This window comes from Seriola dumerili, unplaced genomic scaffold, assembly GCF_002260705.1.
Source record: "Seriola dumerili isolate Sdu_G_001 unplaced genomic scaffold, Sdu_1.0 BDQW01001435.1, whole genome shotgun sequence".
Classification (NCBI taxonomy): domain Eukaryota; kingdom Metazoa; phylum Chordata; class Actinopteri; order Carangiformes; family Carangidae; genus Seriola; species Seriola dumerili.
In genome coordinates, this window is record NW_019175690.1 from 343,565 (window position 1) to 367,885 (window position 24,321).

General features: G+C 40.6%; 1 protein-coding gene across 1 annotated transcript; it reads left to right on the forward strand.

Moving 5' to 3' along the window:
- Positions 1–762: 762 nt before the first annotated feature.
- On the forward strand, positions 763–23,448 carry LOC111238593 (calsequestrin-1-like). The gene is made up of 11 exons (XM_022768167.1): positions 763–1,265; positions 19,133–19,226; positions 20,307–20,407; positions 20,527–20,638; positions 20,755–20,828; positions 21,076–21,206; positions 21,297–21,342; positions 21,486–21,540; positions 21,635–21,735; positions 21,959–22,033; positions 22,655–23,448. Exons 1-11 carry the CDS (start codon positions 1,029–1,031, stop codon positions 22,919–22,921), a joined length of 1,293 nt encoding a protein of 430 aa, XP_022623888.1. The 5' UTR covers positions 763–1,028; the 3' UTR covers positions 22,922–23,448.
- The last annotated feature ends 873 nt before the right edge of the window (positions 23,449–24,321 follow it).

A 24,321-nucleotide genomic window follows, 5' to 3' on the forward strand; every position in this document is an offset into this window, starting at 1 on the left:
GCTAGATAAACAATAATAGTCCAGCTAGCTTTCATTAAAATGGAATATGTTTCAGTTGTGAAGGAATCCTGTACAGAGAAGAAATAAATGTGATTCCATTGTGATTGATTTTTAATTTGAACTTTGTATAGATTTCTGTTGTGGCATGGAAACCCAGCCAACAAACGGAAAAAGTCGTTTTTATTTCACGTCATGCTTGGATTTATTCTGGGTGCGAGTCAGAAGACAGACAGATGCGAGCTTGACTTTGTGTCTCCATTTCTCTCTCTGTCCATCTGCGCTTATGGAGCACATCTACCCTCTGACCCTCTGCGTGGACTCCGTGGATGCCATCTTGTCCACAGTGTTGTCTCGCTGAGGGCCTTATTTTTAGCGAGAGTCCGGCTCCTCTGCAAAACTTAATATGGGAATGGCATCTTGGAGCTCTCCTTTCCTCAAGCTCTCATCGTACATCCATCCATACCTTCGGTCCTCCAAGACACTGAGCTGGCATCTGCAGCTCTCCAAAACAACCCAGCACAACCACTGTCCCTTTTCATAGCCACGGCTTCAAACAGGTGGCCGTATGACCTCAGCGTGGCTCCTCCCATGTTACCACCCATCTGCTATTTTTCTGACCACTGCTCTGGAGCCCCCCCCCCCCTCCAACCCCCATCACTCTCAGTGTCTGTCCTGCTTTTTTGGCAGCCCCTCTTGCGCTGCTCTTGGACGAGCGGGATCAGTGTCTTGCCTACTCACATACCAATTGGTGTCCCCGAAAAGGTCCCCGCCCCTTTCTGCGGGCAGTGGCGTCAGCAAAAACCACGTGTAGGCTTTTTTTAAAGGGAGGGTGTCACTGTGGGACTTGCTCTTCTCTAGCCGGTGGGGACAGGAAGCAGACTTTGTTCCTAACTCTCCCTGTTTGACACCAACCTGCGTTAGGGACAACGTTAAACCTCTGACGTGTATTTTTTTTTCCCCTTCCAACCCACGTCAACAGTTTAGGCTCTGAGAAGAGGCGTTCTTGCGGCCACCAGGTGACGATAGCCATGAAGTGGGGCTGGGTGTTTTTGGCGGTCTTCCTCTCTTTGGGGACCCTGTCCTGGGGGGAGAAGGGCTTGGAGATCCCCGAGTATGACGGAAGAGACCGCGTCCATGCCCTCAGCGCCAAGAACTACAAGTCCATCATGAAGAAGTATGATGTGATGGTGATCTACTACCACAAAAATGTTGACGGGAACCGCAGTGCCATGAAGCAGTTTCAGATAGAGGAGCTGGCTTTGGAGGTGGGTCTCTGCCAAAGCATGACACAGGATGGATCTGTTGCCCATGTGGGGGAAGGGTCACGGTGGGAAGAGGGGAAGGAAGGGAAGGGTTTCACATGGAGAATTTGGCTCCGGTTGGGGATTCCCGGATGCAGTTGTGGCTTTTGCGCTTAGGTTTTCAGATGAGAAGGATTACAGTTGTTGACAGATGAGGAGGAGGGAGGCAAACAGGTGAACAAGTGCGGTGTGTCCGGCGAGGTCAAGTTGAGGCATCCGTGGACCCTTCAGGTACGGCATCCTGCCGAGTGTGAATGGATAGATGCGGACCTGAAGGAGGGAGGTTGGAGAATGGCGAATCAGGAGGAACAAGATGGAGGGAAGTATATGTCAAACTGATGGGTGAACACCTGCTGTCTGATTGTCAGTTAAGAGATGTGATTGGGTCATTTCGTCTTGACCCTTTGAACACAAACAACAAAACCTGTTGAGCATCCGGAAAAAGAAATTAAAAATGCAGCATTGTTAATAACAACTGGACCACGGTTGGTTAAATTATTAGGGTGTTTAAGTGTCTAGCTGTTCGTTACATTTTTGTAACTTTCTGGAACAGACAATCCCACAATCACACAACTACTTCCACAAGATCTGTGTGCGCAAACACACGCATCACTATGCGCGCCTTTGAGGAGCAACCCCGACTCCTAGAAATTACTCTGGGCTTTGGTGTCAAAATCGTATGTTTTGTACGACCACCATTCAAACCTAAACACCTCTAAGTGATTCCGGTGCAGTAGATAAATATAGCATTTGATTCTCTGGGAGATAATCGAGGCAGTAATTACATTTCTTTTAGGAGACAGGGTTGTGAGGAGAGTCTGTACGAAATCACCTCCTGCTCCTCTTTAGGATGGCAAGCATTCCCCGGCCTTTTACTCCACCAAGCTACTTCGGTTAGCCCAGTTCATATAGCTACTGTAGTGTTAAGAGCCTCCCACATCATTAATGTCCACTATTGGCCATCTTTGTGGTTTCCCAGGAAATTACTGGAATCAAAAAGTCAAACCCAAGTCAAATGATGATGTGTCTCTGCATACAGCTACACCAAACATGCTAACCCGTTTAGGACTATATTACTTAAGTGTTTCTAATATATAAGTCCCTCACCCCACAGCACTCAAATCAAAACAATAATACATTTTACACAATACATTTGGTGGTTGTTGCTAACCATGTCTAAAGTGAAAATTAAAGCATTTCTGTTACCTACTTATTTTACATTAGTTATATGATTTCATATTTATATGCAGCTCCACAGAGTTGACGTTATTGATATAATTGAATCAAGGCTTATGTCACACACATACTCAATAAACACAACAGCCCATACTGTAGTTATAGCCCTACAGTTGTCACACGTTATGCATCATATCTTTTTACAACACTAAAATGAGCAAAATAACAACATGGCACATAAAACATACTGTAGCCAGTAGACGATACGGACTTAACAGAGCATTTTAAATGGTTTGTTAATGTGCTATCATGACACACAAGTGCTGCAGTGTTGATTTTGTCAGCACATGCGATGCATCATATTTAGAGCTCAGTTTAATTGGCAGTTAACCAGAGGCTCTAGTAAATAGAGAAGAGGCCACTGGGTCTGCGAAGTACATTGGGGGCAAGTGAATGAATCTTTCCTCTGTCAACAGCTATTGCTGAGAAGCCTTTGAGCCAGGCACTTACACTTTGATCAGTGGTGCTGCTTTATCCGTCAACAGTAGAAAATACACTATGCATCTTCTGGAAACTCTTATTGGATAAGAAAAGTCTAAAGGACTCTGCCCACAGTCGTTGCACCTGGGCCCCACTGTCAGCCTGTGTATTCACCACACCAATCTTCCCCCTGTCAGAGCAGCAGTGTCTTCTTTCAGAGGCAGAGTGTACCTTACACTAGCCTGCATAAGTCACCTCTGTAAATAGCCCAGGACAGTACTGCATGCTTAGCAAGAGGCTCAAAGCCCTCCTGGGACAGACAGAGAGTTTAGGGCCATATCTCACCTCAACTACTGCCCCCTCAGCTCTGTCAGCTCTCTCAGGCAACACACACTGTTCTGTTTTGTATTACTACATCCCCCTATGGCTGCAGGCTGAAGTCCTAAACCATCATTTACACACACAAGTCACTGGATCTGATCAATTTCCTATCAGTGCTGCCAAGTTGCGGTTCTTGGCTTGAGAAAGAGATGCTTACTGGAGCAGCTCCCTGCTGGACTGGTACTTTGTTACCGACTGCCAGTCGTGACCGTTCAGCCACTGGTCCAGGGGAGAGCTCTCAAGGTGCTCAGAGCGGATGCTCAAAATAGCTGGTCATTACCACCTATGAGGATGTATAAATTATTAAGTGCAGAGCTCAGGGAATCAAATCTTAATCACCTTTGTTGGAAGCTTAGGCGACAAATACAGGATAGGATGTGTCATTCACACGCCTCTACTTTGAGACAACACACTTTCTGTTTATGTTATTCATGAAAACATTCATTAATTTGAGCAGAATTAATGCTTTCTTTCAGTTTGAGTATATATATATATTTCTTATATGACATGCTACAGCTGACAGATTCACAATATTCTCCGTCTCCTGTATTATTGACAGACACACAAGAAAATAAACGATCTTTCCTCATTTTTCAAACCACAGCTTCCTCTTTGACACCCAGCATATGAATAGAAAAAGAGTGAGTTATATTTAGCAAATGCTGATGAAACTCCTTAAGACTATTACACACATTCAAAATTGAGTTGCTGTCAAGTTCCTGAGATGTTGAAACCATGAAGATTACTGCACTAACATGTTGGTTAATGCCAGCACTGCATGAATTCTAGCAGTGCCTTCAGTGTGCGCTGCATGTAGCTGTCGCAAAGCTCATAAAAATGCTTAATACCTGTTAAATGTTTTCACCCATGTCTGTTTATTTGTCAGCAGGATTTGGCAAAAAGTACTGAACCGATTTAAACGTAACTCGGTGGAGGGATGAAGCATGTTCTGACCATGTTGCTTGCAATTAACAACTCCGCCTCTTTCACATGAGCACGCTTGCAGCTGGATGGGAAAACCCTGATCCAGTCGATAACCAGCTTCGTGATACAAGTTGTCCACGACGGCCAATGTTAGGCGCAGTGGGGCCGCATGACGAAAAGATACCCTGTGCACGTTGAGCTTGCTTTGGCGTAAAGGCCTCAGACGCCTGGTGTACATTCCCTGAAAACAAACCCCGGCTAGATATACAAACATGTGCACATTATCCACACTATGACACACGTCCCATGTAAACTCAGCATTTTCAACTCGAAGAGAAAAGAGTGCAGTGAAAAGAGTTGCCCTGTCACTCCTAAAATAAGTGCGGCATGTCACCTTTGACCCCAGCTGGATCCATCTTAGTCTGTGAAAAATAATCCAGTGTATCTTCTTTTCAGTGACAAGTTGACTCCCCTGGTGTTGCTGTATATTTGAGCTATACGTTGATAAGCTGGTTTATTTTGTAAAACTCAGTGAAAGAAGATACTGTTACAAAACCCTATAGTTTTTAATGTAAATGAGGCGTGGCACTGCTTTGCATGTAGGCTAAAATACAGTAGAGTCTGTTTAAATGTAGACCTGCAATAGTATAGATTTTGAATAGGTGCGGTTTAACAAGTATATGATGAAAACAGTGACAGACATTTATGTGAAGGAAATGATCGTAAACAGCAGATGTATATACAGTAATATTTGTAAGAAAAGGCTCCAAGCAGCAAAGGTTCTACTGGCAGAATGAATCCTCCATTAATAAACATATGCATGAATTTTAAATCTTAATTAAATCTACACAAGCGAACACGTAGCACGTTCGCAGGAGGTCAGGGTGACTGAGGGAGCTGTAAACAGGGTTGTAAAGAAAGTGTCAGGTTATAATGGCTGCTCTTTACACCTGAAGGAATATGAGTGGACGTTACTTGTCAGCTGATGAATGAGCCAGTGATCATGAAGCATGAATGAAACAGCTGATGCTGATCAGCTAACGAGCTCTGCCTGAATTAAGACGAAGCTTCAATTGACTGAATTACATGTAGAAAAAAGCCAACTAATTCATATAAAAAAGAGGTTGTTGCCATAATTATTATTCTCTTTATTAACAACTTAGCAAAATCGCATAGTGTCATCACAGCTAAACCTGTTTTTTTTCTCATTTGCTTCACCAAATTAAGTTTATTTTAATTCAACTGTATAAGTCGTACATACAGAGTAACTCTGTCAAGAAAGTTTCACATATATAAAACTCTAACCTGTCACAACAGATCCAAATGCAGGCAGGCAGGCAGGAACAGGGACATGTAGCATGAAGGACAATGTGACATAATATGATCAGACAGGAAGCAGGTGAATTACTGGGAAGCTGGGACCAGGTGTGTGAGGGGGCGGGGAAGGTCAGGTGACTGGGACAGGAGGGAAAGCCTGAGGACATCTGGTGGACAGCTGAGGAACACCAGTTGAGAAGACTTCCATATAAATGCAGGGGCCTGAGAGAGAGATACTGTAGTTTGCAAAGATAGAGGGGCAGACTGAGCAGCGTTGACCGGACCAGGGTAGGGACCATGACACTAGTCTGTACGCTGGTTACAAGAGGCCAGTTTGTTTGAGCTTGCAGAAGAGAAAGCATGAAGTTTTTGTTGATGTGAAGGGGACAAAGGGATAATTTCATGAAGGTTTCCATGCTTGGCTTAGCAACAGTGTTCAACATTGCCCTCACCGTGCAACAATTATTCTGTTCCATTTAATATCTGGGAGTGTAATCACAGGTGTCTAATGTTCAGTCTGTGCAGTGTGACAACAGCAATCTGTTTAACGAACTGGAAGCAAATCCAGGGGGGGAGCACAGGAGATAGATTTGACAGTCCTGATGACTTGTTTCATAAGATTAAAAAAATGCAGCCTAACTCACCTGCAGCAGTTTAGCCAGAAATATCTGTCATCATTATGACTCAGACGAAACATGATGGAGCAGAAATCCTCCCAAGATATGATAAAAGACAAACAGGCAAGGTGCAAAATTAACACCCATTTCCCCAAGGCTGTACCTAAATGAATGGATAAACACATTACGATTATTACATTTGAAATATGAAAATTTTGAGACTGATGGTGCTGATAAACCTGTTTCTTGCTTGTCTGCACCCCCACCCCCTTTTCTCTCTTACTGTTTGAACTTTGACCTTTGGCATAATGTAAATGCTCTTAGACCCACTCATCAATCACTGCACAGCTCAGATTGCTGTGTTCTTATACTCACCGCACTCTTTATCAACACACTGCCCTTCTCCCCCCCTTATGCACACACACACACACACACACACACACACACACACACACACACACACACACACACACACACACACACACACATTGTTGCTATGGCGCCCTGTGTACCATCAAGTAAACTGGATAAACAGATAGCAGGAATCACACGTTATTCGCCCCTTCTTTAATATCTATCTGCGACACCCAGAGAGGAAAGAGTTACAGCTCTTACTGTTATTTTACCTTATTTCTTATGGTGTTATTGTGATGTAAATGTGCCAAATGGTTTATCTTAAAATGCAGTCCCCAAACACGTTGATTATAAAGTTAAAGAAAAGCAAGATAAAAATAAAATAAAAAGCAAAGATAGGCATGATATACATGCAAGAAATGCAGAAAGAAAAAATCTAAAGCATCACAGGTGACATAACATGGCAAAGGCATAATCATCACATGCTGTAATTTTCAAGATTACTTCTGACAGGCTTTAAATAGCAAAACCCATTTATCAACACTGCAGGGTGTATGCACTGATGCTTTCACACAAATGAAGTTTCTAACGGATCAATAAAGTCTTGAGTTTTTGAGTTGAGACTTTGTATAGACAGTCATGGTCACCAGAGGTCCTCCTGACTTTTCCTCTACAGCGACCATGAGGGTGACATTATTGTTTTTCACTGAAATTTCTTGACATATCTTAATTATCACGTATCCCTCATGCAGGATGAATAGTAATCACCTTGGTAAATTAACTTCTAAAGCCTCCAACAAATCCAAATTTTACCTTCATATCATAATTGGACAAATACTTTGGTTAAACTAATGACAATTTGCATTGGCCTCAGCTTTACTTTGCGTTTACTGCTAATTAGCAAGTGTTACAGAAGGTTACAGGGATAACTACCACGGCAAAAATGTTCTGCTCCACATCAGCATGTTAGCGTCGTCGGTGTGAGAATGTCAGCATGCTGGCGTTAGCATTTAGCCCAAAGCAGTGCTGTGCATTTGCATGGCCTCATAGAGGTGCTAGTGTGGCTGTTAACACTTGGTCTTATTAAAATGCAACTCATTCTTTTAACATATATATTTAGCAGAGATTTACAGAAGAGCACAGTGACTGGAACAGTAACAGGTCACATAAAATGATGTTAATAAGTGAGAAAGGTGACATTGGTGCAGACAAGGCGAGTCAACAAACCGTCTCACGATGTGCAGTGAAGCTTCTTGTCGTCATGTCTAATCTCCATCCATCTACTGAGAGATCTGGGTAAAGGTCAGATTGTCGCCGTGGTAACCATTATCCAAACGGACTGTTGGAGACCTCCTCCTGTCACCGGCGCAATAAATTTTCATGCTTACATTTTTAATGGCAGTGAATGGTATTGATGAAGAGGGAGAGAAAGACGGAGGTAATATTATACGAGCTATTTCGGGTAATAGCCTAAAATAGCCAAGGCTGCTGAAGCAACTCAATTTCTCGCTGCTTTGTCCACCTCTTGATGTTCCTCTGCTAAAAATAAAACCAAAACATTGAATTTATGGATATAAATGGATTTTGTTTAAAAATTTTGTTATAATTGAACTTTCTTCCAAACTCTCTCTACAGCATATATTGTGATTTGCAAAATCCTGTAGTCCTATCATATTTTTCTTCACAAAAGCAATCACAGTCATAAAGGTAAATATGGGATATATAGTATATATATATATATATATATATTTATATATACACACAAACACACACACACACACGCATGCATGCACACACACATACAGCCATAAAGTGTGTAGGCCTACTTAAGACTGTTTTTATAAGATGCCCATTTATAAACGAGTCAGCTGGAAACACTGAAACGTCAGCTGCTGACAGCATTTTGTCCATCCTATACAATGACCTGTGAATCTGACGGGCAGCCAGAGAACTATAACTGACTCTGATTTTAAGCAACAGACATTGACACTCCTCATCCAGAATGTATAAGTAGGATCAGATCTCATTACCTCAAGTTATCTTGGATCAGGCAGGGCCAACAGGCCAAGTCCCCATGGCCCCTTTACCTCATCAACTGCGGATTAGGTACTTTAGCTTCCAGCCACTTCGTTTCCTTATGGGATATACTGTGAGTCTGTCCAGTACTGTGAAGAGCTCCTCTTCCTCCTCAGCATCATGTTAGATAGTTAGTCTAATGATATTGGTCTTAAATAGCATTTTTAGCAAGCTAAATGAGGGCAAATCTTTGCGCGCAAATTTACGAAGAAATTATATGAAAAAAAGAGAAATTTTAATTATTTTTCAGAAGACCAGTTTCACTTTTCCTCAATTAAATAGCACAGCTGTCGATACTTAACATTTCCCTCCATTAAGTGACACTGCTGTCAAGTTGTGTGGGAGCCACATGATGGCTTGATAGATCTCCTCTTACCTTTCTTCCTCGATCTCCCAATTAATGTTGTGAGAGTGGCACTAAATTAAGATGTCATTTGTCAGACATGATGTCATTAAATGTGGCAGGAGTTATGTTTAGATCAAGTGTCCTTGGTGTCATTCTGTGATGACATTTCATTGGTGTTGATGGGTAACGATGTTTGTTTGCCGGACAGATTTCCTCACCTGTTGTTTGTAGAAGATTAATAATAGAAGCTTTTGCCTATTGGTTTCAAGGGTCTCAGCTGTTGTTGAAACCATATATTTTGCTGCCTGATGCGCTGTCACAATATAGATCACCGGTGTTAAATGCTTAATTTGATAGTGCTAAATTATCCCAAACAAAATTTTCTACATCCTTTCTCTGCCTCTCAAAGCAAGAAATCTATCTCATTAATCACAGGTATGACTGTGCATTTGTGAGGTGAGTAATGTATATGACCTGAGGATATACAGTATAATATGATACTTGGATATTGTGTGTTTTTGCCAATTCAGGAGAGGTGTTTTGTACAGAGTGACTATGATGAACTGCTGCTCTCAGGTAGATTTATTGTACCAAAACTCTGCCAGCGATGGAATAATCTCACACTTCCTGGAGCACATGAATTGAGATATTTTGTTTGATTTTGTAAAAATGTATTTTATTATAGTATAATAGTATAATCACAAAGTAAGCAAGCCCCTCTCTGCAGATGAATAGGGTTTTGAATTTTCATATTCAGCCTCCACAGAGTGCATTTACACAACTGCAATCTAGTTTGGCAAAACAGCTAATGGCTTCATCATTGCTAGTGCTCCATCAGGCAGCTGTTGACGGCATTAGATCTGAAATGTGGCTGCAATAGAGGGGAGTGGCTCAAATCAACTGACTCATTTTTCCAGAATGAAATTCTGCTCTACAGTGGTCTATGTACATCTGTGGTTTGAATGTAACCTAATGCTGTTACCGCCAAAATGCAATCCTAAGTCTGAAAATCAACTCAAAAGCAATTCATATAAAAACCAAGATGAAACCAGGTAAAACCCCAGAAAAGAGATACAGTAATATAAAGCATATATCTATCCATCCATTAAGTATTATCTGTGAGGATTGTGGTGGGTTGGAGCCAATCCCAGGCGGGGTAAACCTTGGACAGGTCGCCAGACCATCACAGGGCTGACACATAATATAAGATAAAAGTGTTAAGTATAAAACAATATAGCCATAAAAAATAAAACCTAAATTAGACTAAATTAATTGAAATCAAAACAACCAAACCAAATTTTGGACTAAATTTAACATCAAAGTAAGAGGGAAAGAAAAGTCGAGTAAAAATAAAATAATACATAGTATTAAAGTGTCATTTTAGTGATTTGGTATTGCACTTCCATTTAGTTGGGGGACTCAAAGTTCAAGTTGAAGCAATAAGGGCTGAGACACAATGCTACAAGCTACAAACTACTGGACACTACAATTCAGTAAATGCGTATGTATTCTAAACTGCACATCCAGTTTATAAAGCAGGTTTTCTGTTGTTGAAGATGACATGACCCAGATGACATCATCACACTTTTAATTTTGCGTGCCCCTTTAACTACGTGAATAAAGAATGTGTACTCACATGACATAGGAAAATAAATGATAACATAACAGTAAATGCAATATGTAACTTAAATTAAAATTTCCGCAAAGCGAGTCTCTGCTATTACAGATTGGCCACATTTCCTCAATATCAGCTGAGGGCGGGGTCTCGCATGTCCATAGACTTTGCAGCTCAGTGAGGGTCCTGTCAGCATCTCCCAACAACCGGCCAAAATAGTTCCTGTGGTGCATGGCGGAGAGACTGCATGCTGTTTCTGTCATGCTAAATTTACCCCCAACACCCCACCACCCTTCCCCTTACCTCCACATTTCCCACCCCAATGCTGAATGACTGTCTTCAGCAATAGGAGTTAGGAGTTGGTGTATTTTTGTTAAAAGAGCAAATATGTTTGAAAAACTGTGAAAACTATGTTCATGTCTCATTAATCCATCCTGTCCTCAGTACTTTAGTCTAAATTGAGTTTTTTTTTTACTGTGCTTAAATGAATGTACTTCCCTTCTGAGTGAATGAAACAGCTGTGCTGGAAATGGTTTGAGAATGCACTGATCTCGACTTTCTGATGTAAATTTAGCAAGTGTAAAAATTTTATTAGATGGCTGTAAATGTGTGTGTGGGGGGGGGATTATTACTGGAAGTTATTGTGACTAAGATATTCAATCAGCAGGTTCGCATTAGGTGATATGGAGTGTTTTCAGCCTGTGTATTTTGTGCTTGCATATAATAATTTATAAGTGACCCTGCTTTGCACACGTTCTCCCTCAACATAACATACTGCACCCCCCTCATCCGTTATCTGTATCAGGGAATGTCTTTATATGACTTATTCATGAGAGAAAAATGTCAAGGAAATGCAGGGGACCAAGGTACATCATGAAAAATTTAAACGATTTTGTGACGTTGAAACCCTGACTTACATCTCCATTCCACAAAGTGATGGACCTGAATAAAGATAGGACTGAGAGTACAGGGCATAAGTGCTTTACATCACTGTGTGTAACTGAACATACTGTATCTGCTTCTTTTTATTTCCCCATTCACATTGTTATTTATAGTAATGCATGGTAGTCGCCATGCAAGTGCAGGAATACTGTGTGTGTCATCTCAGAGCCATAGTAATTTTTTGAATTTATCGGTTTTCAACTTGTAAATATGTAGATGTGCTGTTGGTGAACTGTACTTTAATCCTCTCATGACCAAGTTTAATCATACAACATCTGGAGTCCTAGCACCCCTAGAGCTTTGCTGCTAGCATGGCTAAAACAAGGAGTAAGAAACAGTACAGCTAGCTGAATTTTTTATACATGTAAAATCACTTCAGGAAATATTGACAATGACAGACCATTTCCACACACATGTATTGCATTAAAATGTCTTACATAAGCACAAGTATACTTAATGATTAATTAATGATTGCTCCATCCTATAGCTCTTTTTTCACACAGCACATTCATCATAGTGGGAAAAGCACCAGTGTTACCAAGAAGCTTTGTTCTAATCAAGTGTCCCCGTAAGTCATGATAGTGAGACAGTGAGCCAGCATGTCGCCTACAATAGGAGGACCCTGAAACTCAAACAGCTGAAAATTTTTTCGTCGTTGTTGAATTTATAATTTACAAATATGCTTTTCTCAGCGAGACATGTCGAAAATGTTGTTTGTGAAATGTATGCGTTTCAGTGTGATTGTGCATGTTTTCTAACTGATGAGGTTTATTGGGACGCTTAAATGTCGTTGTTAATGTTAGTAATCATACTTTACAAAGGACAAAGGAAATACTGTTAATCTTAAAGAGGTAAGTATAATTTTTTGATTTATACCTGCAGAATCACACTGAAAATACAAATTATTCTGTGAGATCAGATGCTTGAAAGGTCCCATCAAATCTGCATAACATCATCTGCTTGTCCTTTAAAACGTTTGTTGCTTTGAGGACCTGCAGGCTTTAATAAAACTCACCAAAACAAGCTCGACAAATGCAGGAGGGACTCTGAGTTTATTAGCTGAGAGTGTTATGTGACATGTTTCTAATATGGCTTATTGCTGTCACAGTGAGTCATTCACAGATGGTCCCAGACACTTCTGCCCTCACAAGTTGTTGTAGTGAATCAGCTTGTGTGCCTGTGAGATTTCTAAAAGCTTGCCATGCATTTCATCACATCTCCCATGAGACCATGTTTTTGCTAAGAAAAAGAAAATAGTAAACTCTAGTAAACTCTCAAGTTAAAAGAAACAGAGGATGAGATCTGTTAGATTTTTAATCTCTAAAAGGGGCATTTGAATTAGCTTAGAAAGTCTTCTGTGCGAAATCCTGGATCATCTCCTTCAGAACAGTAGTTACACTAGCTGGTGGCAAGTCAGAGTCTGTTTTAGATGCTGTTGATTATGAATCTTTCATGACCACCCCGGCGCAGTGTTATGTAACAGCCTGGTGTAGAGAGTCCTGATGTGTTACAGCAGCCATTACTAATTTACTATCTGGCTAAAGGGGAAAAGCTGGCTGAACATCTAATTTTGCACAGATCCCAGGACGCTCGCTTACACAGGAAGATGGGAAATCTTGCTGCTTTGAAAACCTTTTAATGTTCCCTCATTTTACACATTCAGCAATTTTTCAAATGTTAGGAAAAAAGCTGAGAAAGAAGAGAGTGTGATTTTTGCAGCTTTTTTTGTTGGGTGTATTACTCACTAGTTTGTGTATTGCATTTTGCAGCCCATTTGCTACAAATCACGCACACATTTACTGTTGCTGCATACTGCAGGGTTTTGACATTTTCTGCTTTTCCTGTGTGAAAGCTGATGGCTTGTTTGTTTGTTTTTACAAAATTACATTTTTGTTGCATTGTCACATTTTAGATTTTTGGATTACCATCGAACAATGTCTTTCACATGTAACCATTTTGGGGCCTGGCAGGTCAAACAATATGATTATGATGAATATGATGAACAAGTACAGTACATTACATGCAACCAGTGGGTTAACACTTACAAAATGCATGGTAATCGGTTTACCTGCATTTAAGACATACATTAAGTAAAAGTTCTCATCTGTTGCCACAGCTAGTGGACACATATGTGCACTGTGCATACAAAAGTAAGTAATGACAACAAAGCGAACAAACAACAGACTGTTCAACAAGCTGCTTCTCTGCAGCTGGTGTGGCACATGAGCTACCACAGTGTGTGTTTGTGTCCTACGTGTTCTCACTGAGTGACTCACATCATAAGGTGGTGGACATGTACAAATGTGTGACTCATCAGCGGCTCAGCCTTTTACTAGAGAAATACACAAGGCCTACACAATCACACAATGACAGAGAAGGGAACAGCATGGCAGGTTCTTTTAGATTAACGGTGTATTCAGCCCAGTTCAGATCCCTTGGAGTGGCTCTGGACAGTGTTGGGTGGATAGAGAAATAAATAAAGATCGGGCTTTTTTCAAATAGTGTATCCCATGTGGAATATGGTTTAGAGGAAAACCCCAAATTCTATCAGATCTGCACTAGTTTTCTGTGTATACCGAGGTGTAAATGTATTTAATGTAGGTTTCTGAGCATGTTTTCCTTGATTGCCAGGAAATCTTCTCAAGCTGTGTTTGCTCTTCCGAACTCAGCTCAGCCTATTTGGTCACACTTGGTTAATCAGACTTAAATCCATGGTTGGTCTTTGTTTAAAGGAGAAACAATAACTTGGATTTGCATCCATCTCTGTCAGCAATCGGCCCGAACAGCAGTGATGGAAGCTATTTCCTCTCATTAGTTGTGTGTGTGTGCGAGTGTGTAGAGTTTACCGTGAGCTTACTAATGAGTGGAGAAATCCAACGTCAAGTCATGAAGTGAAGAGGTAGTCTCAATGCTCAATATGGAGTGTACTCTGTTTTCCAAGCACACTAAGCTTCGTCTGTAGCTGATAATGAAGAGAAATGAGCAGGTATAATGACATATAGAGGATGGATTGTAGCCGGCTGGGTAGCAGCGATGCATGTAATGGATGGCTGGCATGCAAATGACTGTGATTACAGTCCGGCTTTATCATTTGTGTCTTTGCTTGAAGAGGTCTTTTCATATCTGAACTGCGCGGCAGAAAGAGGCAATTATATGTGAGGAGAATGGAAATGTCTTGAAATAATTCCATGTGACAGGTCATGAGAGTGACTTCTAAAGTACTGAAATCATGGCCCCTGGTGGAGGGAATCATTGTTCAACAACTCAATCAAATACAATACTGTCATCTTGTGCAATATTATGTAGCTATACTATAATTTTTGCAAAATTGTGGGATTTTTTTTTTTTTTTTTTTACATATTGAGGATAAAAATGGACAGAGGAGAGGTGGATTATATTTCAGCAATGAAACAAAAGTTTATGCAAACGTTTGTTGTCACGAAAATGAGTCACAGATGGAGTCCTTTGAAACATTTTGCACTTGTGTCAGATGGAATTCGACACTTTCCAAAGGCTTCTCCTTGATAAACTCTGGCTTGGATTGTACCTCATTTGTACGACAATTAAGACTAAAGCATCTGGCAAATGAATGAATGTAAATGTTAAGTATTTTTCCGTGACAATTCAAGCTGACTACAGTTAATGTCCAGGAGCATGAATTACCGCTCAAGCCAACAGGGGTTGAGTGTTTGATACTCCAGAAATAGATGAGGAAGGTGAGAACAAATCAGATCAGAGACAAGACTGGTGGTCTTAAAATATTTTAAACAAACGTGTCCCACTCAGTAGCAACATAACCTGTCAGTCAAGTTCCGTTAAATCAAAGCAACCGATACATGGGCTAGCCTGCACAGAGCAGTGTAGACTGAGCATTTGGGCGGCTAACATTACAAGAAATTTGACCTCTCTGCAGCACTGCGAACCCCACCAGCCTCTCCTAGCTCATCATTTGGTGCCACAGCCAAGTGCAGCGGGGACCCAGAGCACGTTTTTGACAACTCACCATGGCACTCTGCCCTCATCTTGTGTCACCTGACAAGCTGACAGTGACTGGGCATTGCGAGACGGAGCCAAGCGATTGCCCTGCTGACCTCTCACTTGGCTCCGCGCTGTCAGACTTCTGGAGCGGGGTCGGGTGAAAGCAGAGGGGACAGATGAGGAAGGGTGAACGGTGTATCGGGAGGCTGAAGTTATGACAAAATAATCTGGATAGATAGAGAGAAAGGGAGAGGAAGGAGGCGAGTGTGTTTGAGCGAGGACGAAAACTGATGAGGGCGATTGAAGGAAATGATGGATGTCAGTAAGTGTGAACTTGCGTGTCAGATGTCTCCCATTCATCAGCCCTGCCTGTCCACTCCTCTTTCCACACCCATTTCTATATGTAACGGATCTCAGCCTTCTTTTCTGCTCCTCAACATACTTTCTTACACATCCTTATATAGCTGCAGGACTCCCTGCTTTGCCTTCCACCTGACTGCAAGCACTCATAACTTCACCTCTCTTATAAATACCCCAGTGTTACTAATATGGCCATACCCTGTGCTATGAGGGGGGGGGGTTAGTATAGTATAGAGTTTTGGGAAATAGCTTTTGAGTTGAAACACTTGAAAATTAAATCTGGCAAGTCGATTCTGTCACAGTATTGTTGGTGTTGTGTGTTGTTGACTCTTGCTGATGCGCTTCAACCACTTCTGTAGTTGTCCAGTGGGATTTTTATATATATATGTAAGAAAAACATTGACTTTAAATGTGGTTCATTTAATTAACCACAAAAGAACATTCACAAATAGTGCAAAGTTATGTCCAGATTTAGTTGGACTAACAGAGGCTAAACAAGTGTTAACAAGCTCTGCGCTTCAGCAAACTTCATGGCTCAGTTCGCTGGTTGCATATTTAAAGAATATGGTTTTAAAATGGTTGTTTGTCTATAACCTGGCGCTCTTCTGCTTCTAATTTTTCAACCACCACTCCACCGGTGTGCAAATATCCCACTATGTGGGACAATAAGGTCCTGTAATCTTCAATCACACTACACTCAGATTACTCAACAATTGTTTGATTTCTTGTGTTAAGCCCTATTCACGCTCAGCTAGCATTACCTCAGGACCTCATGTGATGTATGAACTGACCTCTGATACTAAGGCAAAAACAAAAGTCTGTTTAATTAAAAACGACTACACATCTTTGGATGTGATGGAGCTGGGAGGTTGGAAATTGATGTAGAAAAGTAATGAAAAAGACCCCATATTGTTAAGGTGTGAGGTCATCTTAAGTTTTGTCTGATGACATTTGTGCTTGTTAAAATATGGATTTATTTTTGATGGGATTTTTATTTATTGTATTATAGACACAAGGTCCTCAGGTAATAATAGTCCTGTGTGAGTAGTTCGGACCTATTTTGTCTCCTATGAAGGCCACTCCGATATGCTGTAAACCTGGAGGCTGTGACTATTGTGCTTTACCCTAAAGCGTTACCTCTTCTTGCAGTTGATGACAAGTCCAGCAGCAAATACCTTTCAGGTATGTTAAGGTCTGCCTTTTGTGTCTGTAAAGCTGGGCTGCGAACCACAGATTCATCTGACGCTGCTGATTGTTCCCTTCCACTCCTGGACTGCAGTTTAGTTTAAAACAAGACAAAATTACATGAACCAACAACCAAATATCACGGACCAGTGAAGACTGAACTGCTTTCAAAGTCCAGCAGCAGCAGCAGCAGCTTGGGCTGAAGTTTGACTTCATATTTGTGAAAAAGAAAAGTAAGGGTGAAAAGCTTCCATCTAATCTATTAAACAAACTTTAACATGCCCATCCATCCATCCTCCCACCCATTCATCCATTCATTTATACAACCATCAATAATCATAAAGGGTCACTTCACCCGAATCATAGAAAATCATATTTTCTAAATTACTAGTGGTTCTTGGTTTGGTGACACAGTTTGAAAGGCATTGAAAGATTACACCTGAAAAACTCAAAACCAACTCAGAACAATTTTATTGGAATTAAGTTCCACTTGATAAATAGTCCCAATGAATAAATATTCTCCCAATGAGAAAAAAAAAGAATGCTTCCAGCAGCACAAATGAAATTCACCTCCATTATTACCCATATTTGGTGTGGAACAGAAACTATTATTTTGTAGGAAGAGTTTGACATTTTGGGAAATGCACCTCCTGCAAAGAAATGGATGAGAAGATTGATACTACTTTTGTATTTGCTCTTTCATTGTGAAGCTACAGGCAGCAGCCAGTTCACTTTACAGTTAGCTACGGTTAGCATAAAGACTGCAATGAGACTAGTAAAACGCTCACTAATTAACACATTACATCTCGTTTGTTTAATCCATAGATGACCAAATTGTAAAATGACCCCTTGCTAACCTCAAGCTGACAACAGGACTTCAGGAGCTAAGCTAACCAGCTACAGCATAACATCATATTCAACATATGAACTGGAGAATGACATTGATCCTCTCAGCTAACTAAAACCTCAGAAGGTAAAACTGAAACTATCTGCATGGCTCGACAAAACCTTGCAGTGAAAAGTTAAATAAATTTTTTTCCGATCTGGGAGAACTTACCCTTTAAAATAAAAGAGCGTTACTCTGAATGGAACCTTTCCCATTAGCTGTTACATGGTGATTATCTAGCTTTGGCGTTTCAATGCAAACAGGCCAATGTTCCTAACCAGATTAGAGAAAAATTGGCCCTGGGTCTGATGATGAGGTAATGTGTCTGGACTCTGTAGCCTAGACCAAAAGAATGGATGGCATTAAAGACTGCCTGTGAAGAGCAACATAACACATAGTATACCATACTACACATACTATACAAGCTATTTGTGCTGCCGCTTTGGGGCATTTGGTCGCTTATGAATGTTGTCCACTTTGCAATGCTGCTTTGCAAGCTGCTTCATAAGGCTTTTGATTCATTTGAATCACCCTTTCATACTCTGCGAGTGAGTGACAAAGTAATGAAATGGAGAAGAGGTTAGCACACAAACTGGAAAATGGTAGTATAGAAACTCTGAGAAATACAATTTATCAATGTGTGTAGAGAGAAAAGGGAGGTAATAACACCGATGTATGCTTAAGTCTGTATATTTACAGTATGTGGAATTATATATATGCGCATGTATGCAGCGGCTTTACGTTCACAAAGTGTGAGCTCCTCTCTTTTCCACCGCACCTGTTGCAGCGTCTCTTCCCCCAAACATAGTTGGTTCAAGTTCTGCCCCTCTTGTTCTTCTGGAGACCCTGCTGTCCATGCTCCTCTCATGCCGGCTACAGGGGCTGTCAATTGTTGGCTTCGGTTTCACTCCGATTTAGAAAGTGCAAGGCAGCAATTCAAAGCTTTTGCTTTTAAGGCCTTGAAATCGAGATGAAATGCCAAGGGTTTACTTGTGTAAATGAAACTGAAAGTATGTTTTTAATGGAGTTCTGAGATTAGGAAATGTCTATCATGGACAGATGAGTGAGTTGCTAAGATCAGTCACACAGAATCAGCACTCATGTGATACTAAATACAACTTTCTCTTTATCTCCCTCACTCCCCCACTCGTCCCAACTCCCCCTACCCCTCTCTCTTCATGTTTCTCTGTCCAGCTTGCAGCCCAAGTCCTGGATGATCTTGATGACGAGGACATTGGATTCGGCCTGGTGGATGAAAAGAAGGACACTGCTGTTGCCAAGAAGTTGGGTAAGCCTGCCAGCCACTGACCTTGCTGGTGAAAACACAGCCTATTTGTCAATGATAGAAGCAGAAAAAAAAAAATCTTTGGCTCAGTGTAAATCCTCTATTTCCATCAAATTTCTCCTGGGTTTTTCACTGAATGATGCTGATTAAATTATACACATCTCACAACTTGTTAATTATCTTTTACAAATTTTACAAATGCTGCTTTCTTCCAGTTATGAACATAAAAAAAAAAAAAAACTCTCCCCAGTCGCATAGTCAGCATGGAGAACAAGATTCATGGGGATGTTATGATACAATATGCTCAATGTTACTCTGTGGTCACTAATGAATGGATGAATGCATATTTGAGAAAAGAAAAGATGGGCAGACTAAAAATCCAACAATTACTATAAAATATATTAGTTAATAACATATGTAAAAGTGAAATATCATTCTAAATATGGGATTGAAACAGACATAAGGTTGGTGTGTGAGGCCTAGTATGAACAATATCTGAAACAACTCTGCCCTCAAGTGTTCACCAAAGATACCACAGCTTCTTTGTATCGAGTGTTACAGGGAGAGTGGGCTACGAGACAGTGTTCAGATGTGCACAAGCATGTCAGCACTTCCTGTGGCAATACAAATTCTATGTTAGGTGTAAAATGCACAGGACATAATGTTCTGCACTGACATAATAATACCATATATACAATATACATATGTATATATAATGATATTACGCCCCACACTTAAGTAGCCCTAAGGGACGCGCAGCACTCCACTAGTGACCCAATAAACTCATAAGACACCTCTAAAATGATGTGGTTGAAATGGTTAATGAACATAAATGTGCAAAAGGATCATGACACTAGATTAACATCCAAGGCTGAGAGGCAGCTGAACCAGCAGTCCGCATGCGGAAAGCCTCTGCTCTTCAGATGCTGTGACCAGCGTTTTTAAAAGCTTCCTTCCCAGGCCAAGTGCATCTCATGAAGCAATCAGCTCCTGGGTGGAGCTATAGGGGAGACTGTGTGGCTGTTAAAAAAAAACAGTGTAAACATTAAGGAGTTCCCCAATAAAACATTCTTCTCTCGCCAGGTCTCGATGAGGTCGAGAGCATCTACATCTTTGCCGAAAATGAGATAATTGAGTATGATGGAGAGCTGGCCGCCGATACCCTGGTTGAGTTCCTCTATGATGTAAGTACTTTGTGGTCGATGTTGTCAAGTTGAATTCAGACTTTCTAACTGTACGCAAGATATGAATTATATTGAACACACCTGTTGCATACACAAATAAATTCATTGTATTTACACAGGTGATCGAAGAACCAGTGGAGATCATCGACAACGAGCGTGAGCTGAAGGGCTTCCACAACAACGATGAGGTCATCAAGCTGGTCGGCTATTTCAAGAGCGAGAGATCTCCTCGTAGGTTGATGATTTTGATCTGAAGTCTTAGCGTCAAACAGACCGTATGCCGTCACTCTGAACATCAACTTTTTGTCTCTTTAATCATAAGTTTTCCCTTATTTTTTTCTGTCCAGACTTCATTGAGTACGATGATGCTGCTGAGGAGTTCCACCCATTCGTCAAATTCTTTGCCACATTTGACCCCAAGGTTTGAATTGTTTGAGTTGAGTTTAGAAAAGCTGAATAACAGAGTAGAGCAAAGTACCAACATGGGCATTAATAGAAAAAAAAAGATTATATTAGTTAGCTTGGCAAGTAAACTGAATATAAACTTTATAGCATGCATTTACTCCGTGTTTGCCAAAATACAATTAGTTCCTGAAATATAAACGTAACTGTACCTAAAAACATTTTCAGTATAAAAAATATCTGTACTTTTTGTCTGATTATTTCAGATTGCCAAGAAGCTGAAGCTGAAGATGAATGAGGTTGATTTCTACGAGCCATTCATGGAGGAACCCGTCACCATTCCAGGAAAGCCCTACATTGAGTCTGAGCTGGTTGAATACATCGAACAGCACGACAGGTGAGACCCTGTGTGATACTGAAATAACATTAGTTTTTCTATAAGTTATTGGAATATGGCTGTTTGATTTGGGATGTTTTAATGTTTCAGGCCCACTCTGAGGAAGCTTGAGCCTCACAGCATGTATGAGATCTGGGTAAGAGATTTTTCAGTACTTAAAAAAAGTAATCCATTAAACAGTATTCATATTTTCCCTGATAAAAGTTGCATTTCTTATGAGTCAGTCTAGACTAGAAATATACTCACATGCTCGCTTTATCCCTCTTTTTGTGTTTACAGGAGGATGACATTGATGGAGAGCACATTGTTGCCTTTGCTGAGGAAGATGACCCAGGTGAATGTTTGTTCACAGTTACAGCACTGATATTATAGTGTTAATATCAGTCGGACAGTCAACTTTCAAGCTAATACTTTGAACTTTTCCCCAGATGGTTTTGAATTCCTGGAAATCCTGAAGGAGGTGGCACGCGAGAACACTGATAACCCCAACCTCAGCATCATCTGGATCGACCCTGACGATTTCCCCTTGGTATAATTATATAAATATAAACCCACATAAATTGTTTATCACATACCAGCAAAATTATTGTTGTTTTGTGTTTCTTGTGACTGCTCCTTAATGATCATTTTATTCACAATCTATTTACAATGTCCAAAATTATCAATATGAAAATGTAAGTTCGACTCATAATTATATCAGAATATATAAACCTTAAACCATGTCCTTCCCTCTGTCTCTATCTCTCTGTCAGCTGGTTCCATACTGGGAGAAGACCTTCCGCATCGACCTCTCTTCTCCTCAGATCGGTGTGGTTGATGTTGAGGATGTAAGCAACCTTTCTCATCCTCTCCAAAAACCTCAAATGAAAACTTGATTCAAGTTGTTTGGAGTGTTTAAAATGTTGTCATTAGAACAAGGGAAAAAAAATATTCATTTGTAGGTTAACTTGTTAAAGTTTTCTTGAATCAAGTGATGTTATCTGGATACTTCAGGTGTTCCCTCACTACTATGGGCTTTCCACGACTGTGCCACTGCAAAACACTCTGAAGCTAAAGTGGCTATAATATTTAATGATGACAATGTATATACGAATGTGTAAGAAAGGGGTTGCGAATAGAGAACTATCACTTAAATCTGCAGCTCCCCTCCGCTTTGGGAAGATTTACAGTGAGTTCCAACTCAATGGTCAGCTGTCCAGTCTGTGTCTGTGAAGTCACTGTTTTGGTTTACTTACTGGCAGCTGTTTTTTTTTAGCCGGTAAACGTAGTGGAGCATCTAGCAGCTAATGAGCCGGATATTTCCCTCAGGAGTTGGTAGAGACCAAAAACAGAGCTAAAAAAGAACGAATTTTGGACTTGCTTTCATTGAGTGACAAACATGACATTAAATGAATGCTAATGTTTTTCTGTGTTTACTTCTGGTATATTTCTGTGTCTGACGTTGGCAGGCCGACAGCGTCTGGATGGAAATGGATGACCAGGATGACATGCCCACATCTGATGAGCTGGAGCAGTGGATTGACGATGTTCTGTCTGGAAAGATTGACCCAGATGATGATGATGATGATGAGGATGACGATGATGATGACGATGATGACGACGACGATGACGACGATGATGATGATGATGACGATGATGATGACGATGATGATGACGATGATGATGACGATGATGATGACGATGATGATGACGACGACGACGACGACGATGAATAAATGTTCACCACCATCTTTCACTTCACTATAATTTAGCCAGTAATGGCAAAACCCAAAAGTAGTAGCAGTTTTTTTCTAACATCTCGCGGCGAACACACTGTGTTTGTTTGCTTCCTGTATGGTTTCCTGTAAGGGACAAACATAATGACCCTATGAGAAACTTTTACTGTCAGTTAGGGAAGGAGATTTTCAAAGAAGCAGAGCATTTGCATCTCTGTTGATGAACAGCTCTCACCTCTGAGGTTCACAATGAATGTGAGCTAAGAGGCTAGCAGAGGCTAACTTCCCTGACATTTTCTACCTAATGTCACAGACCGGGGTTACCCCTCTCTCATTTTCTCCAATTTCCTGTAATCCTGTTTCAATGACATGTTTTCTACCTGATGAAGAGAAGAAATGAACACTTGCTTGTACTATTTCTAAAGAGATTAAACCTAAACTCACTGGACAGTCTTAAAATTAGTGCAATCTTGGAAAGCTGCCAAATATCGGATAATAAATAAATTACAATACAATTTGTTTCTGCTCTCACATTAAAAATGAAAAAGAAAAAAATTATGAAACCAATGCTGTTTTGTTGTCACTGCTATGTGAAATATACCTCTATTTGTGTATGTGTGTGTGTGAGTGTGTGTATGTGATCTGCAGACAATGTAACAGGGCTATGTTTAAGCATACATTTAATTACTTTGTATTATTCATTTATTTGATTTAAAATGCCCTAATAAGTGTAATTAGACTCGCATGCAAAAATAAAAGGGTCCAAGCTCACCCAACTATTCACACCAGTAGGGCTTTGATGAGCATTTCCAACATTGCCACAACAGAATTTTTACACAAAGAAATTGGTATACAATACTGGACCTGAACAAGAAAATGGCTAAAAGACTAATAAATCAAATAATTTGAAACGTATTGTATTGACGTATTGACCTCAGCAGTTTCAACAGTCCATTGTTGGGGACGTACTAGGCGATGATACTGCCTGTAGAAGGTCTTCAGGATGCAGGGTGAGACCTTATATTTCTGTGTAGCTGTCAGAGGAAGTAGAGCCTCTGTCTTCATTTCATCACAGTACTTACTGTGTTTTAACGGCATGTATCTTGCTGACCTGAGGTCTCCTAAAGTCCACCGCCATACCATGAATAACACACCAATTTCTTGGTGTTTCATCACTGCACATTTTTTGCTTTTCATTTGTCATTTCATGCCATTTAATCCCCTATCACTACCCAAGCCCTAACCCAGTCATCATCATACTCAGCAAACCTGCACCTTAATGATTCATTTCAACCGGCTGTGTTGTCGGTAAAATTTTGGTCGTGCGCCAACTCTTCACAGCAGGAGTCTATGGGAAATAAATGATGTTAAACGTTACGTGAAAAATTTCAAACGCATCG